Consider the following 27,794-nt stretch of genomic DNA (forward strand, 5'->3'; position numbering starts at 1 on the left):
ATAAAACATGCCGAGTCAGGGTTTAGTAACACTCGGTCTCAAAAATAAACCAAAAGAAAAACTGGCCATTTTTTTCTAGATGAAATATTTATGATGCCACAACTCACGTTATTGACTAAAAATGCAGTTCTATTCCAGGACACACGCGGCGGACTAAAATGACTAAGGGGAACACAATGTGCCTGAAGTACAATGCCAAATATTCTTTCAAGTTATGACTCCAATGTGTAATTTACTTTTTTAGAAATAAAACTTTTTGGTCAGGAATTAAAAGGTGAAATATCTTGTGATTATAAACCGTATTTCTTTCCAGCTGTCTGATGGAGGAAAGCAGAGTCAACACTGGATGTTTTCATTCCTATTGCCGTGACTATAACCAGAGTCATGTATACATTTGTTGTGTAATTGTGATATACTAATATATATTGCACATTTTTAGATCTAGTATAGACTAGAGAATGCAGCCGGGGAGAGAGATTTTAGAAAGGTGATCATATGCTGCCCAGTTAATTCTCTAGCTGCAGCAATCACTGATTTTACAACATTATTGACTCCTTTTCTTGCTGATTATCCCCTTTCCGCAAAATGACCTACATGTACCTAGATGCTGTGCCCGTGCGATCAATACGGGAGCACAGCAATGATTGAGAAACCTCTGATCTTGGTAGTTTAACCCCTTAGATGCGGCGGTCAATAGCGATCACGGCATCTAATCGGTTTGACAGAGGATGGGGGCTCCCTCGGTGCCCCTTCGATTGTGATGGGCTGCAATAGAACTGCCCAATAGATTGCGTGTCAGTTCATTTCTGACAAGCAGTAATGCTTCGGCATAATAAGTATAGCAAAGTATTATTTAAGCGATCAGCAGATCGCATTGTGAAGTCCCCCAGTGGTACTAAAAAAGAAGTAATTAAAAAGCTTAATAAAGTTTATTAAAAGAAAAAACGTTTAGAGTAAAAATAAAAAATACAGGACACCACTGGACATATCCACAGATCATTTGTGCTTATTTCCCTAATGATTATCAGTGGGTAGTGGCTACCGACCCCACTTAAATTTCTTATCTACTTCCTTAAAAACCAAGTAAGAATACTTTCTTTACTTACCAGGGTCATATGAAGGTGGAGGCGGTGGAGGAAGTTCTCCTCCTTCTTTTAAAATCTGATCAAGTCCTTTAGCAGCTCTTATTGTGGCGATGAAATCCTCATGTTTCCTTCTCCAGTTGGATTGCTTCTTTGGAGGTTCTGGCTGAAATAAATGAGTAAAAAAAGAGCCCAAACTAATTTAATGAAAGTTATTGGGTCATACAAATCTGGAACAAGATAATGTAATGTTCATAGGAGAATCACGTCATAATTGGCCACCGTGATCAGGCGAAATAACATTAGTATGGACGTCACGCTATAATGTTCGCAGACAGAACCGGGGAGCAGCAGCGTAGGAACAAAGAGAAATTTATAAGATAAGTATATTATAATACAAGTTTATTTGTATAGCCCAGAAAACCCAGAGAGTATCATGCATGGGTCCTATTAATTAGGATAGGACCAGTGCACGTTACTCTCCAGGTGTCGCATCGTTGACACAGCAACTGTACCGCTCAGCGTGCGCTGGCGTATTTCCACGCTGCTGTGAGATCGGGCGGAAAATCAAAAGTAGAGGAACACTGTAAGCACGGAAAAGAAGTAGGGTGGGCCAACACTGAGACACTCAGCGCCGCATGGCAGAAGTAGTTGTTTCTTCTTTAGAATTAGACTATACTGGTGAAGGATGATGTCACATTGTCATAAGAACATATGTATACGTTGCAGGTAGTCTGCATACAGAAGCAGTAGAGCTGAACTTGCCATTGAATGGTTTCTTTTCTGTATCATAGTAACTTTTTTTCTAGAAACAGTTACTCGCCCATATGCTATACTGTATCTGATATTGCCGCTCAGCCCCATTACCATGAATAAATGTGACCTGCAATACCAAACAAAGCCTGTGAACAATAGTTGCGCTGTTTTTTTGAGGGGGAAAAAAAGTAGATGCCATTTTCTAATGTCAGGTAACCTATTTCAGACCCATTTAACTACAGTCCTATGGAAAAAAACAAGATCATCATCATATCATATCAAGTTTTCTAACTTATGTGACATCACCGCGATATGGGTAAATACACTAATAACAATACAACTATAAGGTTTATAAAAATAATCTAATACGCTTTCTTCTTTTCACAAACATGATTTTAATTTTATGTCATAGGGTAGTAGTAATAGGAGTAGTAGTGGTAGTAGTAGAGTAGTAGAAGTAGGAGTAGTAGTAGTACCAGCAGTAGTAGTGGTAGTAGTAGAAGTAGGAGTAGTAGTAGTAGGAGCAGTAGTAGTAGGAGCAGTAGTAGTAGTAGGAACAGCAGTAGTAGGAGCAGTAGTAGGAGCAGTAGAAGTAGTAGAGTAGTAGTAGGAGTAGGAGGTGCAGTAGTGTAGTAGTAGTAGTTGGAGCAGTAGTAGTAGTAGGAGTAGTAGTATTAGGAGCAGTAGTAGTAGTAGTAGTGGTAGTAGAAGGGGCAGTAGTAGAAGTAGTAGTAGGAGTAGTAGCAGTAGTGTAGTAATAGTAGTAGTAGTAGTAGGAGCAGTAGTAGTAGCAGCAGTAGTGTAGTAGTAGTAGTAGTAGTAGTAGGAGCAGTAGTAGTAGTAGTAGGAGCAGTAGTAGGAGCAGTATTAGTAGTAGGAGCAGTAGCAGTAGTGTAGTAATAGTAGTAGCAGTAGTAGTAGTAGGAGCAGTAGTAGTAGTAGTAGCAGCAGTAGTGTAGTAGTAGTAGGAGCAGTAGTACTAGTAGTAGGAGCAGTAGTGTAGTAGTAGTAGTAGGAGCACTAGTAGTAGTAGTAGTAGTAGTAGTAGAAGGGGCAGTAGTAGTAGTAGTAGTAGTAGTAGTAGTAGTAGGAGCAGTAGGAGTAGTAGCAGTAGTGTAGTAATAGTAGTAGCAGTGGTAGTAGTAGGAGCAGTAGTAGAAGTAGTGGTAGTAGTAGGAGCAGTAGTGTAGTAGTAGTAGTAGGAACAGCAGTAGTAGGAGCAGTAGTAGGAGCAGTAGAAGTAGTAGAGTAGTAGTAGGAGTAGGAGGTGCAGTAGTGTAGTAGTAGTAGTAGGAGCAGTAGTAGTAGTAGGAGTAGTAGTATTAGGAGCAGTAGTAGTAGTAGTAGTGGTAGTAGTAGAAGTAGTAGTAGGAGTAGTAGCAGTAGTGTAGTAATAGTAGTAGTAGTAGTAGCAGCAGTAGTGTAGTAGTAGTAGGAGCAGTAGTAGTAGTAATAGGTAGTAGTAGGAGCAGTAGTAGGAGCAGTATTAGTAGTAGGAGCAGTAGCAGTAGTGTAGTAATAGTAGTAGCAGTAGTAGTAGTAGGAGCAGTAGTAGTAGTAGTAGCAGCAGTAGTGTAGTAGTAGTAGGAGCAGTAGTACTAGTAGTAGGAGCAGTAGTGTAGTAGTAGTAGTAGGAGCAGTAGTAGGAGTAGTAGTAGTAGGAGCACTAGTAGTAGTAGTAGTAGAAGGGGCAGTAGTAGTAGTAGTAGTAGTAGTAGTAGTAGGAGCAGTAGGAGTAGTAGCAGTAGTGTAGTAATAGTAGTAGCAGTGGTAGTAGTAGGAGCAGTAGTAGAAGTAGTGGTAGTAGTAGGAGCAGTAGTGTAGTAGTAGTAGTAGTAGTAGAAGGGGCAGTAGTAGTAGTAGTAGTAGTAGTAGTAGTAGTAGTAGTAGGAGCAGTAGTAGTAGTAGGAGCAGCAGTAGTAGTAGGAGCAGTAGTGTAGTAGTAGTAGTAGAAGTAGTAATAGTAGTAGTATAGGAGTAGTAGTAGTATAGGAGTAGTAGTAGTAGTAGAAGGGGCAGTAGTAGTAGTAGTAGTAGTAGCAGTAGTGTAGTAGTAGGAGCAGTAGAAGGGGCAGTAGTAGTAGTAGAAGTAGTAGTAGTAGTAGTAGGAGCAGTAGTAGTAGTAGTAGTAGTAGTAGGAGCAGTAGTAGGAGCCGTAGTAGGAGCAGTAGTAGTAGAAGGGGCAGTAGTAGTAGTAGTAGCAGCAGTAGTGTAGTAGTAGTAGTAGTAGTAGTAGTAGGAGCCGTAGTAGGAGCAGCAGTAGTAGTAGTAGTAGTAGAAGGGGCAGTAGTAGTAGTAGAAGTAGTAGGAGTAATAGTAGTAGTAGCAGTAGTAGAAGGGGCAGTAGTAGTAGTAGAAGTAGTAGGAGTAGTAGTAGTAGTAGTAGGAGCAGTAGTAGTAGTAGGAGCAGCAGTAGTAGAAGGGGCAGTAGTAGTAGGAGCAGTAGTACTAGTAGTAGGAGCAGTAGTGTAGTAGTAGTAGTAGGAGCACTAGTAGTAGTAGTAGTAGTAGTAGAAGGGGCAGTAGTAGTAGTAGTAGTAGTAGTAGTAGGAGCACTAGTAGTAGTAGTAGTAGAAGGGGCAGTAGTAGTAGTAGTAGAAGGGGCAGTAGTAGTAGTAGTAGTAGTAGTAGTAGGAGCAGTAGTGTAGTAATAGTAGTAGCAGTGGTAGTAGTAGGAGCAGTAGTAGAAGTAGTGGTAGTAGTAGGAGCAGTAGTGTAGTAGTAGTAGGAGCAGTAGAAGTAGTAGAGTAGTAGTAGGAGTAGGAGGTGCAGTAGTGTAGTAGTAGTAGTAGGAGCAGTAGTAGTAGTAGGAGTAGTAGTATTAGGAGCAGTAGTAGTAGTAGTAGTGGTAGTAGTAGTAGAAGGGGCAGTAGTAGAAGTAGTAGTAGGAGTAGTAGCAGTAGTGTAGTAATAGTAGTAGTAGTAGTAGCAGCAGTAGTGTAGTAGTAGTAGGAGCAGTAGTAGTAGTAATAGGTAGTAGTAGGAGCAGTAGTAGGAGCAGTATTAGTAGTAGGAGCAGTAGCAGTAGTGTAGTAATAGTAGTAGCAGTAGTAGTAGTAGGAGCAGTAGTAGTAGTAGTAGCAGCAGTAGTGTAGTAGTAGTAGGAGCAGTAGTACTAGTAGTAGGAGCAGTAGTGTAGTAGTAGTAGTAGGAGCAGTAGTAGGAGTAGTAGTAGTAGGAGCACTAGTAGTAGTAGTAGTAGAAGGGGCAGTAGTAGTAGTAGTAGTAGTAGTAGTAGTAGTAGGAGCAGTAGGAGTAGTAGCAGTAGTGTAGTAATAGTAGTAGCAGTGGTAGTAGTAGGAGCAGTAGTAGAAGTAGTGGTAGTAGTAGGAGCAGTAGTGTAGTAGTAGTAGTAGTAGTAGAAGGGGCAGTAGTAGTAGTAGTAGTAGTAGTAGTAGTAGTAGTAGTGTAGTAGTAGTAGGAGCAGTAGTAGTAGTAGGAGCAGCAGTAGTAGTAGGAGCAGTAGTGTAGTAGTAGTAGTAGAAGTAGTAATAGTAGTAGTATAGGAGTAGTAGTAGTATAGGAGTAGTAGTAGTAGTAGAAGGGGCAGTAGTAGTAGTAGTAGTAGCAGTAGTGTAGTAGTAGGAGCAGTAGAAGGGGCAGTAGTAGTAGTAGAAGTAGTAGTAGTAGTAGTAGGAGCAGTAGTAGTAGTAGTAGGAGCAGTAGTAGTAGTAGGAGCAGTAGTAGGAGCCGTAGTAGGAGCAGTAGTAGTAGAAGGGGCAGTAGTAGTAGAAGGGGCAGTAGTAGTAGTAGTAGCAGCAGTAGTGTAGTAGTAGTAGTAGTAGTAGGAGCCGTAGTAGGAGCAGCAGTAGTAGTAGTAGTAGTAGAAGGGGCAGTAGTAGTAGTAGAAGTAGTAGGAGTAATAGTAGTAGTAGCAGTAGTAGAAGGGGCAGTAGTAGTAGTAGAAGTAGTAGGAGTAGTAGTAGTAGTAGTAGGAGCAGTAGTAGTAGTAGGAGCAGCAGTAGTAGAAGGGGCAGTAGTAGTAGGAGCAGTAGGAGTAGTAGCAGTAGTGTAGTAATAGTAGTAGTAGTAGGAGCAGTGGCAGCAGTAGTGTAGTAATAGTAGTAGTAGTAGGAGCAGTAGTAGTAGTAGCAGTAGTAGTAGCAGTAGGAGCAGTAGTAGGATCGGTAGTAGTAGTAGTAGTAGGAGCAGTAGTAGTAGTAGGAGCAGTAGTAGTAGTAGGAGCAGTAGTAGTAGTAGTAGTAGGAGCAGTAGTAGGAGCAGTAGTAGTAGAAGGGGCAGTAGTAGTAGTAGTAGTAGCAGCAGTAGTGTAGTAGTAGTAGTAGTAGTAGTAGGAGCCGTAGTAGGAGCCGTAGTAGGAGCAGCAGTAGTAGTAGTAGTAGTAGTAGTAGTAGTAGTAGTAGTAGTAGAAGGGGCAGTAGTAGTAGTAGAAGTAGTAGGAGTAGTAGTAGTAGTAGCAGTAGTAGAAGGGGCAGTAGTAGTAGTAGAAGTAGTAGGAGTAGTAGTAGTAGGAGCAGTAGTAGTAGTAGTAGGAGCAGCAGTAGTAGAAGGGGCAGTAGTAGTAGGAGCAGTAGGAGTAGTAGCAGTAGTGTAGTAATAGTAGTAGTAGTAGTAGTAGGAGCAGTAGCAGCAGTAGTGTAGTAATAGTAGTAGTAGTAGGAGCAGTAGTAGTAGTAGCAGTAGTAGTAGCAGTAGTAGTAGTAGGAGCAGTAGTAGGATCAGTAGTAGTAGTAGTAGTAGGAGCAGTAGTAGTAGAAGTAGTAGAGTAGTAGTAGGAGTAGTAGGTGCAGTAGTGTAGTAGTAGTAGGAGTAGTAGTAGTAGGAGCACTAGTAGTAGTAGTAGTAGTAGTAGTAGTAGAAGGGGCAGTAGTAGTAGTAGTAGCAGTAGCAGTAGGAGCAGTAGGAGTAGTAGCAGTAGTGTAGTAATAGTAGTAGCAGTGGTAGTAGTAGGAGCAGTAGTAGTGTAGTAGAAGTAGTGGTAGTAGTAGGAGCAGTAGTGTAGTAGAAGGGGCAGTAGTAGTAGTAGTAGTGTAGTGTAGTAGTAGTAGGTAGTAGTAGGAGCAGTAGGAGCAGTAGTAGTAGTAGGAGCAGTAGTAGGAGCAGTAGTGTAGTAGTAGTAGAAGTAGTATAGGAGTAGTAGTAGTATAGGAGTAGTAGTAGTAGAAGGGGCAGTAGTAGTAGTAGTAGTAGTAGCAGTAGTGTAGTAGTAGTAGTAGTAGGAGCAGTAGAAGGGGCAGTAGTAGTAGTAGTAGAAGTAGTAGTAGTAGTAGTAGTAGGAGCAGTAGTAGGAGCAGTAGTAGTAGTAGGAGCAGTAGTAGGAGCCGTAGTAGGAGCAGTAGTAGTAGAAGGGGTAGTAGTAGTAGTAGTAGTAGAAGTAGTAGTAGTAGTAGTAGTAGTAGGAGCAGCAGTAGTAGAAGGGGCAGTAGTAGTAGTAGTAGCAGCAGTAGTGTAGTAGTAGTAGGAGCAGTAGTAGTAGTAGTAGGAGCAGTAGTAGTAGTAGGAGCAGTAGTAGGAGCCGTAGTAGGAGCAGTAGTAGTAGAAGGGGTAGTAGTAGTAGAAGTAGTAGTAGTAGTAGTAGTAGTAGGAGCAGCAGTAGTAGTAGTAGTAGTAGCAGCAGTAGTGTAGTAGTAGTATTAGGAGCAGTAGTAGTAGTGTAGTAGTAGCAGTAGTGTAGTAGTAGCAGTAGTAGCAGTAGTGTAGTAGTAGGAGTAGTAGTATTAGGAGCAGTAGTAGTATTAGGAGCAGTAGTAGTAGTAGGAGCAGTAGTAGTAGTAGGAGCAGTAGAAGTAGTAGTATTAGGAGTAGTAGTATTAGGAGCAGTAGTAGTAGGAGCAGTAGAAGTAGTAGTATTAGGAGCAGTAGTAGAAGTAGTATTAGGAGCAGTATTAGGAGCAGTAGTAGGAGCAGTAGTAGCAGCAGTAGCAGTAGCAGCAGCAGCAGCAGCAGCAGCAGCAGCAGCAGCAGTAGCAGTAGTAGTAGTAGTAGTAGTAGTAGTAGTAGTAGTAGTAGTAGTAATAGAAGAAGAATGTCCCTGATAGCGTGGATTTCATTAGTGCAGTAAATTTACATTTTCTCTACTTACCCTTGACTTTATGGGTTTGACGATGGGAATATCTGTTCCTTCTGCTCGCTGTCTGCTGGAGTCAAACACTTTCCTTTTTTTAGCTGCGGCTTTTTGGCATATTGGGGAATGCTTTTTCTAAAGAAATAAAAAGAAAATGTGTATTAGAAACCTTGATATGCATTAACACGGATAAATGTACATGTATAGAGCTGCTATAGATGTTTCTGGGCCTGAACGGGACATATAGGTAACACTGTGGTCACTGAGAATACTGGTCAGTTATAAGAAAACAGCATCTCTAGGGACCAGTAATCCCTGTTTTTGATGATGCGATCCTACAGAGCTGCTATAAGTTTTTGTAGGAAAAAACCACCATACTGTTCCCACCATGTCCCAAAAGTAAAGCGACGGTAAAGCAGATTTACCGTATGAGGATGGTACCGAAGATCTCCCCTTATCTCTATTATTAGTGGAATTCTAAATTCCGCTATTATCAGAGGGCGGTACATTGTGGGAACGCAGATCATACAGTCTCACAAACTGCTGTTGGATGGATATATAGTCTAAAGATAGGTTAAACTGCCACAGCAAGAATGACAGACACCAAACATTTCAGATCTCTTATATAAAATAACTGCCAGAGTATCAAATATTCTGGATTATCAGATGTCGGATTCAAGGAATGTAGATCTTTCACATGACCTATAATGTATGATGTTCTGTACAGCAGGATTTTAGTCTGGTGACTCAAGGAATCAAAAGAACAATTAGTATAAGTTTTTAGAACATAATACACAATGCATGGGCAGATGCCAAGACACAGTAATAAAAAGCTCCCTGGACTGGCACCATATTACAGGTGGTTCCGGTCAGCAGAAAAAGCCATCCCATCAAGGGTCACTGTGTGGTGCATGCCCCCCTTTTCTGACTACTGTGATACAATGCCCTAAGGGCCAAGGTGAGATGCGGTGTCACTCTATGCTGACACCAATGCCATTGAGAGTACAAATCATGATGTTGTCCCAGTCGTGTGAGGCGGTTATTATACCGTATATGAAAGTGGGCATGATGGAAATGGGCCCCTGCAGGGGAAATGTAGAATTACATGGTGGTCGTTCTTTGATTGCGGCTCTCCGATTTGGCTTATAGAGAGGGGTCCTGAATAAAAGACCCTCCCTGTGACGTCCAAATGGCCCACTAGGGCATATGGAAAGAGGTCGTCTTAGTGAGATACCCCATTTAAATCTGGCATCTCATAATTCAAACTTATTTCCAGCACAAAACTGCAATATAATAAGTAACTTCAATGGAAACAAATGACGGGGAGGGGAAAAGCCATTTATAATATTTCAGCTCTATCTCATATTATAAGATTAACAACTCTAAATTCCAAATTTTAGGGCTCCATATCCCCCACAGCTTGTAACAACGCATTTAATCATAATTTTCTGTTCCCTGGCAGGAACATTTACACCTATATTCAGGAATAGAATTAGCCGGCTCCACTGAACGACATTAGAACTTTCAACCTTTAATTGCACAATTGCAAATTGAACTTGAGAGACCGGCAAAATTGGAATCCTCGTGGATTGGAAGATTTCACTTTATGAGATGCTTATTTTGGCAAAAATCCTTTATCTCTTACAAACTCTTCCGATTCCTGTATCAAAATATTTTTTTGGGCAATTGCACTCTCAAATTAATGGCTTTGTTTGGGTAGGTAAACACCCCCGCTTCCATTTTTGCACCATGACTTTGTATACCTCATAAGGTGGTTTGGGTCTACCGGACTTGCTAGCTTACCATAAAGCCTCTATACTGAACCAGTCTAAGGATTAAAGGGGTTACCCAGGGACTAAAAATTGCATTGCAATAATATATTTATGTGAAACTAAGTAACTTACTAATGTACTTTAATTTAAAGCGTAGCTAAACGTTTGACAAACTTCTGACATGTCAGAAGTTTTGATTGGTGGGGTTCCGAGCACTGAGACCCACACCAATCGCCAGAACGAAGCAGCTGAAACGCTTGTGTGAGCGCTCAGCCGCTTAGTTTATGTTCAGCTTTTTCCGGAAAGCCGATGTATCAGAGTACGGGCCCATAGACTTTCTATTGAGTCCGTACACCGATACATTTATTTCTGGAAAAAGCCGGACATACACGAAGCGGCTGAGCGCTCACACGAGTGCTTCAGCTGCTTCTTTATAGCGATTGGTGGGGGTCTCACTGCTCGGACCCCCACCAATCCAAACTTCTGACACGTTACTATGACATATCAGAAGTTTGTCAAACGTTTAGCTACACTTTAAAATTCTGTACTAAATGGTGCAGTTCAAACCTCGTAAATTGTTCGCGGAAGTGCCAGAGCTTTTCTAATAATGATGATCCTCCGACACGGCCCCACGTGACTGATCTCTTGCTTCATGTGCTGTTCGTGAACATGACATCAAGCGGCTGTCACATTGCCTATTGCTTGAGTCCTGAGCAGAACATCAGCTAGCGCTTTGCTCAGGGCTCTAGCACTGCTCCCGACATCCATATTTGGTCAATTCAGAGGTTTCCTATCGCTGGAGTTCCTGAGAGGAGCATCAGGTGATGCTCTGCCTCGGGACTCCAGCACTTCTGCCAATGTCACGGTCACTGTCCATATATGGACAATGACGTCGGCAGCACTACTGGAGTCCCCGAGCAAAGCATCAGCTGATGCTCTGCCTGGGGACTCCAGCCGTCACTATCCATATATGATCAATGACTTCAGTGGTTTCCTATCATTGGAGTTTCCAAGCAGAGCATCAGCTGATGCTCTGCTCGGGGACTCCAGTACAGCTGCCGATATTGTCCATACATGGACAGTGACGTTGGCAGAAGTGCTCTAGTTCCGAGGCAGGGCATCAGCTGATGCTCATATCGGGAACTCCAGTGATCGGAAACCTCTGGATTTCGGGGACTCCAGTAGTGCTGCCGACGTCATTGTCCATTTATGGACAGTGACCGTGACGTTGGCAGAAGTGCTGGAGTCCCCAGGCAGAGCATCACCTGATGCTCTGCTCAGGAACTCCAGTGATAGGAAACCTCTGGATTGACCAAATATGGATGTTGGGAACAGTGCTGGAGTCCTAAGCAAAGCGCTAGCTGATGTTCTGCTCAGGACTCAAGCAATAGGCAATGTGACAGCTGCTTGATGTCATGTTCACGAACAGCACATGAAGAAAGAGATCAGTCACGTGGGGCCGTGTGGGAGCGTCATCATTATTAGAAAAGCTCCAGCACTTCCGGGAACAATTCACGAGGTTTGAACTGCACCATTTAGTACAGAATTTAAAATTAAAGTACATTAGTAAGTTACTTCGTTTCACATAAATATATTATTGCAATGCAATAACCCCTTTTGATAACCCCTTTAATGGATATCAGAAGGGAAAAATTGGGTGATCCTGGAAAAACAACTCCTATAATCCACAAACCTCAAATCAGCTCTATAAACTTCCACTTTAAAAGACATATCACAACCAAAATACCCAAGCAACATTCTCCCTGTTCTAGCCACACCACAAACATGGAGAGAATTATTGAGCCTACGTACTAACATTTTCCTGCAATCTAAGGTTCTGCTTCCTCTCACATTCCTAAAAAACATCAACCAGCAGTGTTCTGCAGTTCAGACAGTTATCGAATCTCTATGGTCACAATACCTATGGTCACAATACGTATGCCCACAATATCTATGCCCACATTACCACAATACTTAGACCTCCAAACACAATACCAATTACATATATCAGATTTCTATAAATCCTTGCAAATCTGATCTTGCTTACAGAAAAATGCTCCTTTTGTCTTACTCGCCGCGATCCTGAACTTCTACCAAAAGTCCAACTCAACAATGAAAGAAATAATTTTCTTCTATTCTACCCTTACGGAAATACCTGACCCACAATCTCACGTATCACTAAATGGTCTAAAGACTTGAAAAGCACATACTCTACCCAACAGTGGTCCGAAGCTTACACCACATCCTTAAAAAGCTATTCTTGTGTCGATCATCATGAAATTAAATATTGTTTAGATGGTATTACATTCTTCTTATAAACTCTTCAAAACGTTTTCCACATCTAGTCCCAAATGTTGGAGAAATTGTGATCAAACAGCACACTTTTACACGTCGTCTGAGAATGGACGCTCATAACTGCCTTTTGGACGACACTTTCTATTCTGATTTCCAGAGTATTAAATATTCCCACTATCCTTACTCCAGATCTCGGCCTACTCTGCCTGGGTGTAGAGTTGTATTCACCCCACCATAGGGTCATAATTTGCCACATATTGATGTCCTCCATGGCAATGAAGTGGAAATCAATAGTTGACCCCTCCGTAAAGACTTAGTACAAAAATTCAATATCAGCTATAAATTCGAACACATGATAGATACCCTGCAACAAGAAACAAGCAGGGGGGATTCCTAGATACTTGATCTGCATGGACATCTGCAGGTTTAGCGGACTCCCTCCCCATATTCCTTTTTACTTCTCCTCCCTCGATACCCTGATCCACTGGTGTGACCTAGGAAGCATAACATGTTTTACATGTTTACACATTTGTCTCCAGGACACTTGTTTTATTTCTCATACTTGCATAAATGTATAATAGCAGTGCTGGATGTGGCCCCTTTACATAGCATTTGTGCATTACATAGGGCTGGGCAATTAATCGAAAGAACCCTGAAACCGAAATTCAGTGCAATTAACCGAAGCCATCTTGGATATTTCGGTATCTTCAACTTTTTTTTGTCAGGGGGTATATTATATACAGTAGTGGACAGCAGGCTCAGGGGATAAAAATAAATTCAATCACATAGCATGCAAATAGGGGGCGTGATATGCAAAAAGGGGTGTGACCTAAGTAATCGTACATCATAAATTGAAGTTACATATTCAATTAATCATGATTTTGATTTAGTTCATAATCGTCCAGCCCTAGAATTACACTTATTGTGTACATCAGGAAAGCTCCCGACGTACACTTTAAACGTCTCCATAGGGCTCCATTAGCCCGAAAGAGACCAGAAGAGTGTCCTTTTGGCTTCCATTGAACTGGTATATGTTCGTTTTTCTTTTTTTGTAGGATGGAATAGCGTAGTAGACTATGCTATTCCATCCTGAGGTCTCCCGCAAAAAAAACGTAGCGCTCTGCATATACAGTGCGATACGTTCACACCTCTACATGGGGAGTCTGAAGCATACCTCCGAGGTAAAAAAAATATGTGATGTGAAGTGGGCCCACGTATGTTCCGTATAACCTTCAGAACTTAATCACGAAAGAGGGTTAAAAAAAATTAAAAATTAAAGCAGCAGAATTTGGGTTAATTCTTTATTTGGCTCCATATCCTTCCAGATGACCTGTTTTATGAACATCAAATAATCTTGAATATCTGATAATCCATATCTGATAATCCAGCACCTATAATCTATTCATCCTTATCATACACACTCTAAGACAGTGAAACATTTCACTCATGAAATAGTAGAGAACTTTAAAGGGGATACGATTGGTTATTCTTAAATTAGAATTCCCCTTTAACATGGGCAAATGAAACATCCTTTCTATAAGAAATAGAAAAAAAATGCAGGATTTGTAATACGTATGGAGAAAGGGGGGTATGGTTATGGCATCGAGCATGGGCAGCCTTGTTCACTTTGCCCGGATTGCTGTCTCACACTACCCCAGAACTTGCAAAAGGGGGACACTCCTATTAAAAGAAAGTCCTGGGGAAGGAAATGGGATGCTGGGATATTTAATCTTCTTCCAAAACGGTTTTCCGTCTTTGGCAGGAGATGGAGTTTAATAAAACATGTTCGGTGAGATCAGGAAGTGATGTAAGTGCACTCGAGCATTTCTGACGCTGTTATTTCCAGGATGCCGAACTCATTTATTTTTAAACAACTTATATTTCCAATAATAGAATCATTCATGAATCTGGAAACAACAAAATATGCATGATAAAATATTACCTGACACATTCCCTATGTCAGCCCCTCCTGATAGACTTGTGCCTGAATTCCAGCTCTAAAGTGTAGCTCCATTAGTAGGCTCCCGTCTGAACTGAGATCAAGCGTGGAGAGACCCTGGGCACTACAGTCACTGTGGCAAAATACGACCTGTGCAGAGTCCAATAATTAGAATTAGACCCTTGCACGATACTCTCTTGGCGTCATATGGTTGCCTTGGGAAATCTACCGTCCAGCGTGCACCAGCGTATCTCCGATGTCAGACCGGAGGGGAGATCAGAAATGGATGGACTCTGTAAGCACAGAAAATAGGATGGGCCAATACTAGACACAGCCCCACGGGCATAAGTAGTTGTTTCTTCTTTAGTCTATACCGCTGAAAGATGATGTCACATCACTTACAAGGATTTCAAACTTGTTGCTGGTACACAGTAACAGTAACAGGTACTTTGGAGTCTGCATACAGTAGTAGAGCTAAATTTGTCATTGAATGGTATTAGAATAACTTTTTCCACGGAAACAACGCCACTTTGTCCATAAGCTTGCCCGTGGCAACCGTGCGACACCCAGAAAGTATTGTGCACAGGTCCAATTCTAATTAATAGGAGCCGTGCACTATATTCTCCGGGTGTCGTACACTTGCCACGGCAACCGAGCAGCCCAGGGTACCGGAGCATCTCCACGACAGATGTCAATTCGAGCAGGAGAGTGAGACTGAAGCTACACTTTGTCTAGTCCTGTACACATCCTTTATTCTTATTGAACGCAATATCATGTATTTAATAGAGCTCATAACAGGTGATCATTATTTCTAATATAGTTTTAATAGAATTCCTTTAATCTGGCATCAATAGCAATTTAATTTATATAGCAATATTTAGGTTTTGGGTGAAAAGCCTCTTTAAAGTGGGCAGAATACAGCTTTGTAGAAATTGGATGTAGCTGCAGGGCACTGAGATCCCCATCACCCACTGCTGCCCACTTTATAAGTCTCTGGAGTGCTTTATGCACTTGTATAACTGAATCCTCCTACATTTGGGTGCCCCTAGCAGGAGGAATCAGATATAAAAAAAGTATAATGATCTTTAATGCTATACAATGTCGGCAGTCATGGGAGAGGGTGGGCAGTGATGTCAGTGCCCTGCAACTACAGCAAATGGCTCCACAGCATTAACGGGGTGGCAGGTTATGGCAACTGCTGCCGCTCTTCCGGAACCATAGGGCAGGGCAGCGGATGGTTAAAACAAGAACAAATGGGAAACCACTGCTCTAATACCTCCAGTAGATGAGCATGTGCGGGACTATGATACCCCGGGGCAATCAAGCACAGCTACATAGTACATTGTGTCGCAGACTAAGTGTATTTGACCAGTCTGAAGGTGGATATGACCCAATGATATAGATACCACCGGATGGCATCTTGCTCCGAGCTCCAGAATACACTTAAAGGTGCAGTAAAATTATACATAATTAAAGCTCTATGTTACGGTCCATTTACAAGAGCAGACATTCATATTAGCGATCTTCTATACGATTGCTGTAAGAGATCGAATAGCAATTACAAATAAGTATTTACGCACAATAATATTGTCTCAATAATCGATAAAAATGTATCGCCTATTTAACAATGTCACGTCTGCTATAGATCAACGATCCATGTTTACATACCACAATATCAGAATGACCAATGATTATTTCTATGTTTGCAAAAAAAAAATTAGATGTACAATCAATTAGTGTTATATCTCTAGTCAATCAGTTGCTAAACCTATTCACATTAAGCGATTCTCGCGCACAATCGCTCGTAAGCGTTGGAATCTGACGGATTATCTTCTCGTGTAAGTGGGCTTTTAGTAATATACATTGAGGGAGATTTATCAAACTGAGTGCAAAGGAAAAGTACAGCAACCAATAAGAGTCCAGCTCTCAGCTTCTGAGGTGCCCTTTAGAAAATGAAAGCAACAACCTAATTGATTGCTACTGGCAACTTCTCCACTTTTTGTTTTGCTAAATCTCCCCCCATTATGTCATAATTATAGCATGGTGTCTTCATGTAGTGCACCCGTCATACGTACCAAGGCAGGAGGAAGAAAAGTTCTACCACAGATTTTGCATGGCTTGAGGCTATCGGGTGAAACGGTTTCTGTAAAATATAGATTGCAGAATAAATACACAGTTCTCCATTATAAAACATAACACCCGCCTCATATGCAGTGGGTCTCATGGTCTGCTATCCCAAATTGCTGGACATTTGAAGCCCAACCTCATGTTACCCAGGATGTCCACAAAATGTCTAGAACTGCCCCCCTCGATACAGAAAACATACACCTTTTTTGTGATATAACATACCGGGGCGCTCACGTATTATGACATTACTATGGAACCCTAGTAAACACACCGGGTGAAGAGAAACTGGGGACCAGGCTGCAGTAACGATATTTTTATTGAATCTCTCCAGGGAGCGTAAAGTAAGACATTTATCAAAGTCAAATTTCATAATATATTTATATAGGGGTTGGAGATGAATTTTTCTGATACAGAGCTTTAAATCCCCTGCTTCCTTTCACATAGCCATAGAGTTAAATGATAACATTCTAACTGCCTGCAGCCACCACTAGGGGGAGCTTACACATTAACTACATATGGATTTATTACTAAGTTCAATGTGAGTTGTATAAATTAGTCTTCTGATTGCTCCCCCTAGTGGTGCTTGAAATGCAGCTAGAATTGTATAATTTACCATGACTGTCCAGTGAGTTAGATGAGGCTAGTCCGGCAGATACAGATGAAATTCTTTATATCCCTTTATTTAGGTAACAACCCATTCTCTTCATCAGGTCCAGGAGAACTGTCCATTTTCTAAACGCGTTGTCCCCTAATAAAGTAACCTAAGTCATTTCATCCGTATCGGCCTGACTATCCGAATCTTTGCAATCATCACTGAAGCCTGTAATAAATCCCAAGGTTTTTTCACTTCCACAATAGCAGACACGAGCAGTTCACACGATTGGGAGCAGCCGACAGCCAGATTACACATAAGACTTGGAATAGTGTTGTGCCTAATGAGCCAAACCCCTGCAGTTATTCCAATAGGCAGGGACTTGCTGTTCCTGAACATACTGTCCTAGTGGACCTAATAACAAAATGATGTTCAAAGTTGGAAGTATAATAGACCAGATGCCCTCTCCTATGGGGAATGAAAGCCGGAGTCTGAAAGGCTGATTCATGGTATGTTAGCAGATTTTTTTGTCCAGATTTGCCGGTGGAAAATACATAGCGTAATACAGTAGCAGCAAAGTAGATGATATTTTAACAAATCTCATCCACACACCGTAGAGAATTGACCTGCGGTGCGGATTTGAAATCTGCAGCATGTCAATTTTGCTGCAAATTCGCTTTTCGCATTTGTTGCAGAAAAGGGAAATCAAACTTTGTAAAAAATGCCATTATTTGCAGAATTTGCTGCCTCTACGCTGTGTATTTGCAGCAAATTCTGCAGATGAAAAAAAAAAAAAAAGCCTACAGATGTGTCCTTCCTTACCTCAACATATCCTGTGATGTGTGGCACGAGATGACCAGCTTTGAAGAAAAACAAGATTTTGCGAGTCTTTCATGAAATGTCTGTGAATGGCTGCCCGGTGGTTGTGATGTGAATTGCACCTTGTTAAGGGTTTAGCTAGCATGTCCCGATATTGTATTGAATTTGTTTCATGAGAAATTGGGAGTCCTTAACCAAATTCAAGGTAAGGGTGGACACATCTGTATACTTACCTCTAGCGACGCTGCTATAGCAATGCTTTCCTGCTCTTTCGGTTACCCTGTGTGCTGCCACCTGTGCTGATGTTTCATTACAGACTATAGTGCACCTGAAAAAGTAGGGACGCATCGCTATGGAAACGCCAGGAAAGGTAAGTATAGGCCTTTTGGCCTTTTTCATTTTTGTAGCAGGCATTTTCCACGACAGGAAATCGAATAGACATACACCATTTGGCGCAAAAATATATAGGTTGAATTTCCCTGCATGTTTTGAGCTGTATACTCTGCAGACATTTCCGCCCTGTGTGAATATGGTCATGTGACTGCCCAGGAGGTCGGTAGTCAGAGGCTGCTGCTGGGTCTGATTAGGCCAAGCACAGCCCTAAGGGTCCATTCAAACGTTGCATAAATACTGCGGTTTAACCGCAACGGAATTCGTTGCGGAAAATCCGCAGCAAGTATAATACAGCAAAGTGGAAGAGATAAAGCAAATCTCATCCACACGCTGCGTAAATACTGAGCAGAAAAAAAAATCAGATAATTGACCTGCAGTGCGGAATTTTATTCCGCAGCATGTCAATTGCATTTGCGTAAATGCTGTTTATTTGTTGCAGGTTTTCCCCATTGAATTCAATAGGGAGATAAAACAACAAATATCAGCTATTGCGTTCATCCCATGTGACCGCCGCTGCAGCCAATCACAGGCTGCAGCGGTTTTCTGGGATGAAACGTCATCCCAGGAGGCCGGCCGGCTAGGTACTGCAGTTTTCCGCAGCAGATATTCCAGGTGAAAATCTGCACCAGTTTGGTGTGCTTTTTCATCCGGAATTCCCTGCAGCGCACAGGGCGCTGTGTGTTATGACGCAGCGTATCCGCCCTGTGTAAACACAGCCTAAGGTTGGGTCCCCATGGTACAGATATGCTGCATAAAAAACACGCAGCGTATCCGACCTGGAACACACAGTACATTCCGTCCGAAAACCGCACCACATTGTGGTGCATTTTTATCAAACTGAATTTCCGCTGCGGAAAGCAGCGGTAAAAACCGCTCATACTTACGTAGGTCGTTTGTGTATAGGTTCAGACAGCACCAGATACGTGGAAGGATGGGGTTTTGCACGGATAAGGGCCCAACCCAAATATGAGTATAAAAGAGTATCCGGCACACCAATTTTGAAACAAAGGTATTTTTATTTTGTTTTTAATGCCAGTGGCAGAGTGCGACGTTTCGGTCTAAGTAACCTTCATCAGGCGGTGAGCCGTGCTGGAAAACTGCATAGACGAGCGCTAGTGGTGCTGATAGCGGCTGGCCGCTGTGTCATGGCGCTCATCATGTCATGGCCAGCTGCTATCAGCACCACTAGCGCTCGTCTATGCAGTTTTCTAGCACGGCTCACCGCCTGATGAAGGTCACTTAGACCGAAACATCGCACTCTGCCACTGGCATTAAAAACAAAAACAAAATACCTTTGTTTCAAAATTGGTGTGCTGGATACTCTTTTATACTCTTACGTAGGTCGTTGTTATTGCGAAAAAGTCACTCCAACGCAGTCCGGTCCAGCCTCCCTGGATGACGCTGCAGCCCATGTGACCACTGCAGCTTGTGATTGGCTGAAGAGGCGGTCACATGGGATGATACGTCATCCCAGAAGGCTGGCCTCGGACGTCATCCAGGCCGGCCTCCTGGGATGACGTATCATCTCATGTGACTATCGCTGCAGCGGTCACATGAGATGCAACGTCATCCCAGGAAGCCGGACTGCAGGAAGGAGGAAGGCGTTCTGGGTAAGTATGATTTTTTTTTTTTCTGCAGTCGCGATTTTTGCGGCGTAGATGCTGTGAATTCGCACCAATAGTCGTAACACTTGGCTTTCTGTTGCGGTTTTTGCATCTCCATTGAATTTAAAAAATGCCGCATAAATTTACATGCTGCGGAATTCAATTCTGTCATTTATTAATGTTTACGTTGCGGGTTTTTTCCGCAGCATGGGCATGAGATTTTCTGAATCTCATCCACATTGCTGCTACTTTAATCCTGTTACGGAAATTCTGCAGCGTTTACAATGTGTGGGAACCCGGCCTTACAGTGACAATAGCAACTATACAGTGGAAAGTATAGTGTAAAAGAGATAAAAATACGTTTTTTTCTGACCTATGAGGGACAGGCCATAATAATAAAACAAAAAAAGTAAAAAAATAAAAATAAAAGCTAAAAGGGAAAAAGGCACATAAAAAAGATGCTTTCCACACCAATCATTGTTGTAACGTTAGCCCTGACCCAATTTCCCTAAAATAGACATGTAATATATCAAAATTTACGATAGACAATGGTGAGCACTAATTAAAAGTCTATTTTAGGGTAACACTCTATTATTACCACAAAAAAAAAATAGCTAAATGTAAAAAAGCATATTTTTTTTAAACTATAAGCCTAAAAATGCTAAGAAAAAAAAAAAGACAAACATTATGTGTATAAAAATATAAGAAAATAAATCTGCATTGATCACCGAAAAAGAAAAAAAAAATCACGTCGCTGGCCCAACAAATAAAAACGTTAGAGCCTTATAATTAACGTGTGTTAAAAGTGGGTAAATGGTGCCTGGTCCTGAACCAGTTAATACACAATACAAAACTAAATGACTTCACTCGCACATTACTAACTACAGCGAGGACACATAATGGAATGAAATCACTGTACAAAACTGGATGAAGCAATTAAGGTTTATGATCTAGAACTTCAAGGAAAAATGTCACCTTCAAGTCTTGTTTTCCTTAATAGGTTCAGTGACCTAATCTTGGTTTAATTGCCTTGTGCCAGAGGTTGTTGGGTGGTTCTCTTAGGGTATGTTCACATGATTAACAAAATACGTCTGAAAATACGGAACTGTTTTCAAGGGAAAACAGCTCCTGATTTTCAGCCGTTTTTTGAGCAACTCGCGTTTTTCGCTGCGTTTTTTACGGCCGTTTTTGGAGCTGTTTTCAATAGAGTCTATGAGAAAATGGCTCCAAAAACGTCCCAAGAAGTGTCCTGCACTAATTTTGACGAGCCGTCATTTTACGCACCGTCTTTTGACACCGACGTGTAAAATGACAGCTCGTCTGCACAGAACATCGTAAGACCCATTGCAAGCAATGGGCAGATGTTTGCCGCCGTATAGGAGCTGTCTTTTCAGGCGTAAAACGCCTCCATTACGTCTGAAAAGTGGTCGTGTGCACATACCCTAAAATGACCCGCTCCTCTACTCAAAAATACAGAGGTTTATCCTTAGTATTTTTAAGTATTGTAAAGTCCTTCTTGCAAAAAAAGGAAAGATGGCCACGTCTATCATGATCAATATAAAGTTCCCAGTAACTGGGTTTAGGTGGCTGTATATAGTACTGGGATCCAGCTAGAAAGAACATGTGGGAGGAGCATTGTAAGGAAAGCCGTACCAGCCAGCTGCTCTCAGCCAATCAGCATTTCTGAGAGACTTTTCTGTCATGCTGACTGGCTGAGGGCAGCCAATTGATGGACAGCACACTGCGCACCCCAAATGTCCTTTTCAGTTAGATTCCAGGCACAGTAGAGAACCCGAACAATTTCTGGGAATTGTATAGTGTGAGGTCATAGCACCCATTAGTTTATAATTCATGGGCAGCTTTAGTGGAAACTTTAAAAGGAACTATAATCAGTTTAAACAATGTAGCCAAGAAGATTATGTAAAAGATATAAACGAATCAGACATTGGGTTTATCTCTATGAATGTTTTTCTGCTACTATGGAAATGAAAAACCACTCCCATTGTAGCAAGACATGGCTACTCCACTGCACCGACGCGGTGCTACTCGATCAGAAATATTTTACATGGTTTGTGCAAAATAACTGCCGAGAAAGAAAACTTTCTGTTTGAGTGATTAAATTTCCCTCCAATGGAAAACTTCTTTATTTGCAGAAATTACCTATACATACACTATATAGCCATAAATATGTGGACACCTGACCATCACACCTATATGAGTTTTTTGGACATTCCATTCCAGAACCATGGGTATAAGGGTATGTTCACACGTAGAGTCAAAAACGTCTGAAAATACGGAGCTGTTTTCAAGGGAAAACAGCCCCTGATTTTCCAGACGTTTTTTGAGCAACTCGCGTTTTTCGCAGCATTTTTTTACGGCCGTTTTTGGAGCGGTTTTCATTGGTGTCTATGAAAAAACGGCTCCAAAAATTTCCCAAGAAGTGTCCTGCACTTCTTTTGACGAGGCTGTAACTTTACGAGCCATCTTTTGACAGCGACGCGTAAAATGACAGGTCGTCGGCACAGTACATCGGCAAACCCATTGAAAGTAATGGGCAGATGTTTGCCGACGTATTGGAGCCGTTTTTTCAGACGTAATTCGAGGCGTAAAACGCCTCCAATACGTCTGAAAATAGGTCATGTGAACCCAGCCTTATTATGGAAATGGTGCCCCCTTTTCCTACTATAACATCTACCACTTTTCTGGGAAGGCTTTCTAGACGATTTTGGCATGTGTCTGTGGGAATTTTTGCCCATTCAGCCTAAAGAGCATTTGTGAGGTCAGACACTGATGTTGGAGGAGAGGGTCTGGCTGGCAATCTCCATTCTATTTCATGCTAAAGGTGTTGGGTGGGGTTGATGTCAGGACTCTGTGCAGCCACTCGAGATTCTCCCCACTAAACTCATCCCACCATGTCTTTATGGACGTTGCTTTGTGCACTGGGGCAGAGTCATGTGGTAACAGAAAAGGGCCTTCCCCAAACTGTTCCCACAATGTTGGAAGTATACAATTGTCTAGAACAGTTTTTCCCAAACTGTGTGACGCGACCCCCTGAGAGGTCGTGATCCACTCACAGATATGCCGTGTGGCGCTGCAGTCCAGATATGGCTGTTGATGGATGGGCCACTTGACCCACCATCAGCCGCCATAGTCGGGCCTCAGCGACGCACTGCAGCAGGATACCTTGAGCACGCCCGCTCCAAGGGGGCTAAGTACAGTGGTGGGAGGTCCCAAACAAAAGTCTCGTCCAAAAGTGGGTCCAGCCTCAGAAAGTTTGGGAACCACTGGTCTAGAATGTCTATGTCTGCTGTAGCATTATCGGGACTTCCAGATTCCAGTGGCGGTGTGCTTTTCACCGCTCCAATCGACTTGGTATTGGACAGGGTAATCTTAGTCTTATGTGCAGCTGCTCGACCAATTTCATAAAACTCTCAATACACAGTTCATGAGCTGATGTCACTTCCAGAGAAAGTTTTTGATACAACAGAGAATGAGCGATATATTTTTTTTTTCGCTACGTGCTTCATCACTCTGTGACCCCCGCTCTGTGAGTTTTTGTAGACCACCATTTTGAGGCTCAGCTGTTGTTATTCCTAGACCTTTCCACTACACAATAATAGAACCTACAATTGACTGTGGCAGATCAGACAATGTTTGGCTATGAAGATTGTATGACTGTGTGCTTGATCTTCTGCACCCGTTGGCAATAGGTGTGGTTGAAACATCTGATCTCAGCAATTAGGAGGGGTGTCCACATACTTTTGGCTATATAGTGTAGCATGTAGTACATTGTTGTATAAATGGTATTACAAACAAAAGGACAAACTCTACTTGTTGCATCCTTGCTTTCCCCCAACAGAAGACCTTACTCAAGTGTCTGCCTTATACCCATCAAATTGTTAGCAGATCCCATCAAAAACAGCTGGATCAGGCAACAAAGTTACCATCTATTGCCAGTTTAGGATATAATTTGCCATTTGCTGTTATTATCGGGGGAAGATGTTACACCCGCCCATGTAGATCAATAGGCGACCACGCAACCCACGATCACGCACACAATCCTCCAGAAAGGGAGCCGCTCTATGAGGGGGACACCCTCTATGACATCCATATGTCCAAGCAGGTAACCATTTTTATGACATTTATATCCCCTAATGGAGAATATGGACAGGGGCGGTGGACTAATGTGACAACCCCTTTTACATTGCCTGTTGGTTAGTCCTTCTACGGAGGGAGCCCGACACCTAGGAAAACAATTGGACAGAACAGGTTGAAATGAACGAGAGTGCGGACAATGACAGATCTGTGGACAGCTGAACGCATTGCAGAACTGTGGAGTACACGACGCTGTGAGGTCTGCCATTCACATGTAACTGGAAAGAACGTTTCAGATGAGTGAGGTCATTGTTATGGCACTTAACATCTGCAAGGGAGAAAAAAACTAAAATAAAGAAAATATGTAACAGTTTGAGAAAAAACAGAATAACAAGGCAAGGTCAGATGTTTCAGCAGATCCTTCGGAAAATTCCCATACGGGCCCCATGCGCTGACAAAAATAGCAAAAAGACCACGATCGGTCGATCAGACATCTTTTAAAGGTTTGTTAGGTGGGGGTCCGACAATTGCTGAGAACGAGGGGCCCTTAGTCCCCATTCCTGGCTTCAGTGAGCAGGGTCCTGCTCGTTCTTCTCTCCACCCGAGAGTGGGGACTAAGGCCTCCTTGCTCTTGGGAATGGTTGGGACAACCGCTTTAGGACTATAGAACTGCAGCCAATTCCGGACGATGGATCTGCAGGACAAACCAAAGTAGTCACCCAGCTTTCCCAGAATCCTGAACAGCAAATCTGAGCAGTAACACATGAGCTGAGCATGTCTTATTTGCAATTCAAGAGTCTCGGAGAGCTGGGTGACATCCCCTGTCTGTGTGGCCATACTGGTTGTCACAGGAACAGTTGTAGATAACAGCTGACTTAACCCCTAAATGACCAGCTAAATTACTGTGTAAGTCATAGAATTTATTTTTGCAGCATAAATATAAGAAAAAGCGATTTTCTTCTTAGAAAATCTCATAAGCCTTTTCTAGAGCAACGCCAAAAGACGTCACTGTAGACTGGGGACCTGCACCTCCCGCCATTATAAGACAGCGGGTGGTCGCTAAGCACTGCCATCTACTGGAGAGTTGCTGTAGGTGAAAACGTTGGTTTGTATACTGTATTATTAGAAGTTGATGTTTTGTAGTGTTTTAGATTTAGTGACATGGGAGGTGCGTCCTCTTAACTGACAATAACTGACAATAATCCTGAATGGTAACCTACACCCCACATGAGTGGTATAAATGAGCGGACTACATGTTCTTCTGTAGAGGTGACCTCCAGAGCAGATTCTCAGCTGTCCCTCTGCGATTCACAAGTATCTGCTATGTAAACCCTCACATGAGCGCTATCATTATCAGACCAGCTAAGTGTCACCACCAGAGAGCGGGGTCAGACATACCTCCCAGCAAGATCCACGCAGGAACACCGTATAGGATATTTATAAGGACGTGAAATTAATACTTAAGATAATGCTGCAACAAGTGTGAACAGTTACTACCGAGAACGTCCACACCTATACAATACCCAAGGTTTGTATTTTCAGCTGATGTTATGGAAGAGAAGCCTAAAGGGGCTGTCTGCCTTAGGCTGGGTTCACACGAGCGTGGCGCTTTTGCGCACGAAAAAACGCGGTGTTTTGCGTGTGCAAAAAAACACTTAAGAGCTCTGTGGGTCAGCAGCATATGATGCGCGGCTGCGTGATTTTCGCACAGCCGCCATCATTATGACACTCCATTTGGATGTTTGTAAACAGAAAAGCACGTGGTGCTTTTCTGTTTACATTCATCCTTTTGACAGCTGTTGCTGCCGTGTGGCATGCATGGTTTTCACGCACCCATTGACTTCAATGGGTGCGTGAATCGCGCAAAACGCCGAAAGAACGGACATATCGTGACTTTTTTTCAGCGGACTCACGCTGAGTAAAAATCACGCACATGTCTGCACGGCCCCATAGACTAATATAGGTCCGTGCGACGCGAGTGAAAATCCCGCGCGTTGCACGGACGTAATTCCCGTTCGTCTGAATGAAGCCTTGGGCTATGTTCACACTACAGCGTCCGTAACGGCCGAAATCAGGAGAAAACAGCCCCGTCATTTCAGCCGTAACGGCATGTGCAAGCGCTTGAACGCCGTGTCCAATACGGACGTAACTGGAGCTGGTTTTCCATGGAGTCCATGGAAAACGGCTCCATTTACGTCTGAAGAAGTGACATGACACTTCTTTGACGCGGGCGTCTTTTTTACGCCCCGCCTTTTGACAGCGGGGCGTAAAAAAAAATGACCGTCTGAACAGAACATCGTAAGACCCATTCAAATGAATGGGCAGATGTTTGCTGACCCTATTGAGGCGCATTTTCGGACGTAATTCGGCGCTAAAACGCCCGAATTACGTCCGTAAATAGTGTGTGTGAACATACCCTTATACAAACCCGATCCCCATGCCCTATTAGACAGGGGCATTGTAAGTAACCATGGGGGCACTATACTAAAACCTGGAATAGGGCCCCACTTCACCATGACCACCTGCCGCAGCGAGTACGTGACATTAAAAAGCCTGTTTGCCTCCATCATATCAGCATTGCCCCATCCACTTAACCCTTCATTATCCACCTATGAGTGGAGGTGGGCCAACAACTTATCACCTATCCACAGGATAGGTGACAAGTTTTTGATCGCTGGGGCTCCCACCTATGAAAATGGGGGTTCCGCGTCCTCTGTTTGAATGGAGAGGCGGTCATATAGGTGCGACATTCATTCTCTAGGAGTCTGACGTAGGCAGCTGAGCGCTGTACGCCGCGATCTCCGTCAGTCCCATTCAGGATGAATTGAGTGGCAGCCCGCATACACAACCGCCACTCAATACAAGCGGTGGGCCCCGAGCGATCAAACGTTACTCACCTATTCTGTATGGGGGCGATAAGTTGTTATGTGGGATAACCCTTAACTCCTGGGCTCTATAGCAGTTACTACGCCATCTACCCCGGCAGTCCATGCTATTAGGACATACGGAGGTGACGGAGAGGAGTCCTCAGCTTGGAAGGCCCTTGTATTGACCAGAGCGACGAGATGCTGCAAAGATTGTCTCAACCTTTGGAGGACCTGGCTGCCCATGGATTTCAATGGGTGCCATCTAGTGCTTCATTACCCTGGCTGCCTACTTCTGCCAGTGATAACAGCTGATGATGGGCGCTCATACTGGTGACGTGTTACGTGGTCAGCGCCTTGATGAGTGAACGGTACAGCGTAGCAAGAAACATTTATCTTATTGACTTGTTAGTAGTGTCTTGTGTCGGGGTATTCAGGATCACTTCCCTTTGTCCTTCTCTCTACACATGGGCCCAATGTGTGCAGTAATGATCATTGACAGATGACGGCATGGGACAGGGGCACTGGTAGATCTCAGGATACAGCACAAGAGACCAGGGTCAGTCACAAACAAGGGAGGATGCACGATGTAGCCACAGCCCTGGCAGAAGTGAGGAGTCAGAGGGGCCCTGGTAAGCAGCAGCCGGCCCCAGAGGTCATTGACAAGCAATCTGTGCCAGTCTGTGCTGGCATCTGCCAGTGATAGATGATGTGATGAGGCGGCGCAGGCCTGCCAGGCTTCTTATAGGATTTCAGGCATCATCCCCGGTGGCAGCAGCCGCTCTCATCTCCGTTGTCTTGTGCAGATGACAGAGCAGACCTCTATCCCACAACCAGCTGATGCTGTGGGATACCGTGCTGCCCGCGGTGGTGATATGCCTTTACCCACACCATACCCACCGGAGCCCCTCCTTACCTTCCAGATCCTCCATGTTGACTCCCCCTATATGTATCGCTCCGCCGCACTCTCCAGCTACCACGGCAACGAGGCACGCCCGGATCCCCGACACCACAATGCTAATTGGCTGAACGAGCTGTGTCACCAAGCACCGAGGAGACAACAGTGGGCGTGTCTTATGGGGGGAGAATGTCGTCAGTAGTCTAAAAGGGGTGTGTTCTAACTGTCAAAGAGGCGTGGTCTTGTAACCTACTGCATTTGGTCTGTATAACCTGCGGGAACAAAGCTGCAGTCAATGTGCTGCTTATGACTGCCAGCATGTGAGGGGCGTGACCTCTGTCTGTAGCTATGGGCTGTGTAAACTCCATGATAGGCGTGTTCCGTTGGTAAGGGAGAGTGTTGTCCAATCAGCGCTTGAGGGGGTGTGTCACGTTTGTGCAGTTGCTTGTGTTGCCAGCCAATGGATGGATGGTGCTCCATGTGTATCTGTCAGTCGGAGTATGAATGTAGAATCTTCGTGACCCGTTCTATGT

General features: G+C 43.2%; 1 protein-coding gene across 3 annotated transcripts in view; it reads right to left on the reverse strand.

Annotated features, from left to right (window-relative positions):
- ZC2HC1A (zinc finger C2HC-type containing 1A) overlaps nucleotides 1–27,522 on the reverse strand; it is a 68,291-nt gene extending 40,769 nt beyond the window's left edge. The window contains exons 1-4 of one of the 3 annotated variants that reach the window (XM_075826099.1): nucleotides 26,644–27,171; nucleotides 15,945–16,012; nucleotides 7,882–7,998; nucleotides 1,107–1,248 (exon numbers count right to left, since the gene is read on the reverse strand). In XM_075826099.1, coding sequence (XP_075682214.1) covers nucleotides 1,107–1,248; nucleotides 7,882–7,998; nucleotides 15,945–16,012; nucleotides 26,644–26,692 — 376 coding nt within the window. In that variant the 5' untranslated portion in view covers nucleotides 26,693–27,171. Of the gene's footprint in view, nucleotides 1–1,106; nucleotides 1,249–7,881; nucleotides 7,999–15,944; nucleotides 16,013–26,643; nucleotides 27,172–27,279 lie in introns of those variants that run through there. The other 2 variants (XM_075826098.1, XM_075826097.1) reach the window with 2 other exon arrangements.
- Between the last annotated feature and the right edge of the window lie 272 nt (nucleotides 27,523–27,794).

The sequence above is a fragment of the Rhinoderma darwinii genome, chromosome 5, assembly GCF_050947455.1.
Source record: "Rhinoderma darwinii isolate aRhiDar2 chromosome 5, aRhiDar2.hap1, whole genome shotgun sequence".
Lineage (NCBI taxonomy): Eukaryota > Metazoa > Chordata > Amphibia > Anura > Rhinodermatidae > Rhinoderma > Rhinoderma darwinii.